Source organism: Apaloderma vittatum, unplaced genomic scaffold (assembly GCF_000703405.1).
Source record: "Apaloderma vittatum isolate BGI_N311 unplaced genomic scaffold, ASM70340v1 scaffold14636, whole genome shotgun sequence".
Lineage (NCBI taxonomy): Eukaryota > Metazoa > Chordata > Aves > Trogoniformes > Trogonidae > Apaloderma > Apaloderma vittatum.
The window spans coordinates 9,175-11,698 of NW_009722366.1; the positions used below are offsets into that span (position 1 = coordinate 9,175).

The window sequence follows — 2,524 nt, forward strand, 5'->3', positions numbered from 1 at the left end:
GGAAAGAGAGGGAAGAGACGTCTTATTCTTAGACTAAAATTATTGTTAAGTGACACCTGTGCTCCAAAACCATTGTCCTTCACAGGACAATGTTACTCAAATTTCTAAGAGAGTTACTCAAATTTCTAAGAGAGTTACTCAAATTTCTAAGAGAGTTACTCAAATTTCTAAGAGAGTTACTCAAATTTCTAAGAGAGTTACTCAAATTTCTAAGAGAGCTACTGTCCAGCAGTTCAGTCTGTGAAAGGCATGTAACTGGCTTAAAACAAGAGAGGCACCCTGCTCCTTCTCTCCTACACCCCCAGACACGCGCCGTCCTTTCATCCCTTGTGTCAATATCAACAACCACTCTGGCTGCAACAAGCTGGAGCAGTTCTCTGACTCAGTTGTAAAATCAACTGTCATTGTCTTCCTAAGGTTCAGTCAAATGGACTCTCTGCACTGACCTACCTTGAGCGCTTTGCCCTGAAGCTCATCAATGATGCCTCTGATTTTTCCCAGCAAGAAAGGCCAGGAGTTGATGAGGTAAATCCGATCCATCATGATAGTGATGATGCTGTACCAGCGCTGGAAACCTCGAGCCAGGCTGTCTTTGATAAAGAAGGTGTGGCTGAACACAAAACCATGCTGCTCATCTCCAAAAAAAATAGGGCCTTCACGTCCTGGGCAGACCTGAAAGGGACACACACCAAAGCAGTTAAACACATCGCACAGATGAGATGGTAATAAACTGAGCAAAGTTTCCTGCTCTTGAATGCACACTTGGTGAATAACATAAGCGTTTTTAGGCTACTATCCAAAACATAGGTTCAAAGAGACCTCCAGATGTATCCTACTAACACTAAAAAACCTTCAATTTAACTATATTTTAAGAATTCAGCTCTACTCAACTACGATGCTGCTGAGAATCCGCAAGGGATTTTGCTGATCCTTAATCTGCAAAGTTCTCCCTTCACATCTGTGAGATGCTGAACGTTAACAGCTCAGGTCAAATAGTTCTTGGCACTAAACAATAGTTTTCAAAGTTTTTTTGCACAAAAAGTTAAACTTATAGAGAATGATAATAAATACACAGAAGCAAAACAAGAAAGGTAAATTTCTGCTCTCCCAAGGTAAGAGGGGAAAAAACCACTCAAGGTTATTAAAAAATTTAAAATAAAATCAACCTTAAAAATTACCACCAATCCTGAAATGAACAGCCTTGTGTGTCTGTCCTTCTACCTCCATTCCCTCCTTGTTTCAGGCTGCACAGAGCAGCCGCGATCAGCAAAGCGCTCTCTTGGGTTTGAAACGATACGTAAGGCCACAAACGGGTTCTCTCCCTGCCCTCCAGAGCACTCACCTCGCAGCTCAGGCTGCGGACGCAGGCCTGGCGCACGATGCTGAAGAGCTGCGGGTGGTTCGGGTGTTGGTGACTGACGTACTTGATGGAAGTTTCTTTGTCGTGGCTGACATAGCCAGGATGTCCTCCTGCAAGAGAGCGGCAACCCTGAAGACAGAAAAGCAAATCCAACCATAAATGAGCATGCACGTATCTAAGGTTTCCAAAGGCTTCTGCATATTCCCTTTGAAATGCAGAGAGACGTTACTGACACACATAGATAAAAACACAAATACTTAGAAGACAAGAAACGCGAGTCAGGGTCAGAATCTGAATCCAGCTCCTCACACAGAGCTCCGTGTGATAAACTTCTATTCTTACGCTCATTTTCCATTACTTAATTTGATTGTGAACTTGGTGCCGGCTCTACAAGGGGTAAAAATTCAGCTAACAGCAACTGGCTCAACAAAACTGACCACAACATAAAGGAACCTAAATTACAAATACCTCAGAACAAGTACTACTAATAGACAAGCATGAGAACAACTGAGAACATAAGTTTTCTCTATCATTTTAATTGCTTTTGCTTTTTTATTTAATGTTTCCTAACCAATATTGCTCTTAAAATGACTATTTTAAAATTACCAGACCTAATCTAATAAATGAAAGCCTTTCTCAGCCACAGGAGAATCACAGATCTTAAAGAGACCTCAAGACACCACCTTGTCAAGGTCTATAAACTTCATCCTCCTGCCACGGATCATCACAGTTTATGAGGACTTGGAGATTGTGTGGTAGTGGCAATCACAGACAAAGTGAGTGCAGTTCACTTCCCCCTCCCCTTCAGCAACACAATTTGCATCAGTGAATCTAAGAACCCTTCAGTTGAGCAGACAGATCTTCACACTTGCCTCACACATGTCCGACTTCTTTGGCCCTGGGCTGCTGGAGTCGGCGCTGGCACCTTCTGCTGGGCTGTGCGAGCGGATGCGACTGCTCATCTGAATGCCACCTTCTTCCTCCTCCGCCTGCTCATTCTGCCCGGAGATGTCCCCGCTGCTCGCGCCTTGGGGAAGCGGCGAATGCAGAACCTCAGTACAAAAGAGGGTGCGAGGACCGTGAAGCTCACAAAAATGGCAGAGGGCAACAATAGCGTTCATAGTGAGAGCTCAGCACATGCGCCAGCCTCCTGCGGGCAAGGGA

The 2,524-nt window shown here is 44.2% G+C and overlaps 1 protein-coding gene across 1 annotated transcript in view; it reads right to left on the bottom strand.

Moving 5' to 3' along the window:
• FLCN (folliculin) overlaps positions 1–2,516 on the bottom strand; it is a 9,255-nt gene extending 6,739 nt beyond the window's left edge. Inside the window, exons 1-3 of the mRNA XM_009871757.1 lie at positions 2,233–2,516; positions 1,343–1,489; positions 451–672 (exon numbers count right to left, since the gene is read on the bottom strand). Coding sequence (XP_009870059.1) covers positions 451–672; positions 1,343–1,489; positions 2,233–2,481 — 618 coding nt within the window. The 5' untranslated portion in view covers positions 2,482–2,516. The remainder of the gene's footprint in view (positions 1–450; positions 673–1,342; positions 1,490–2,232) is intronic.
• Between the last annotated feature and the right edge of the window lie 8 nt (positions 2,517–2,524).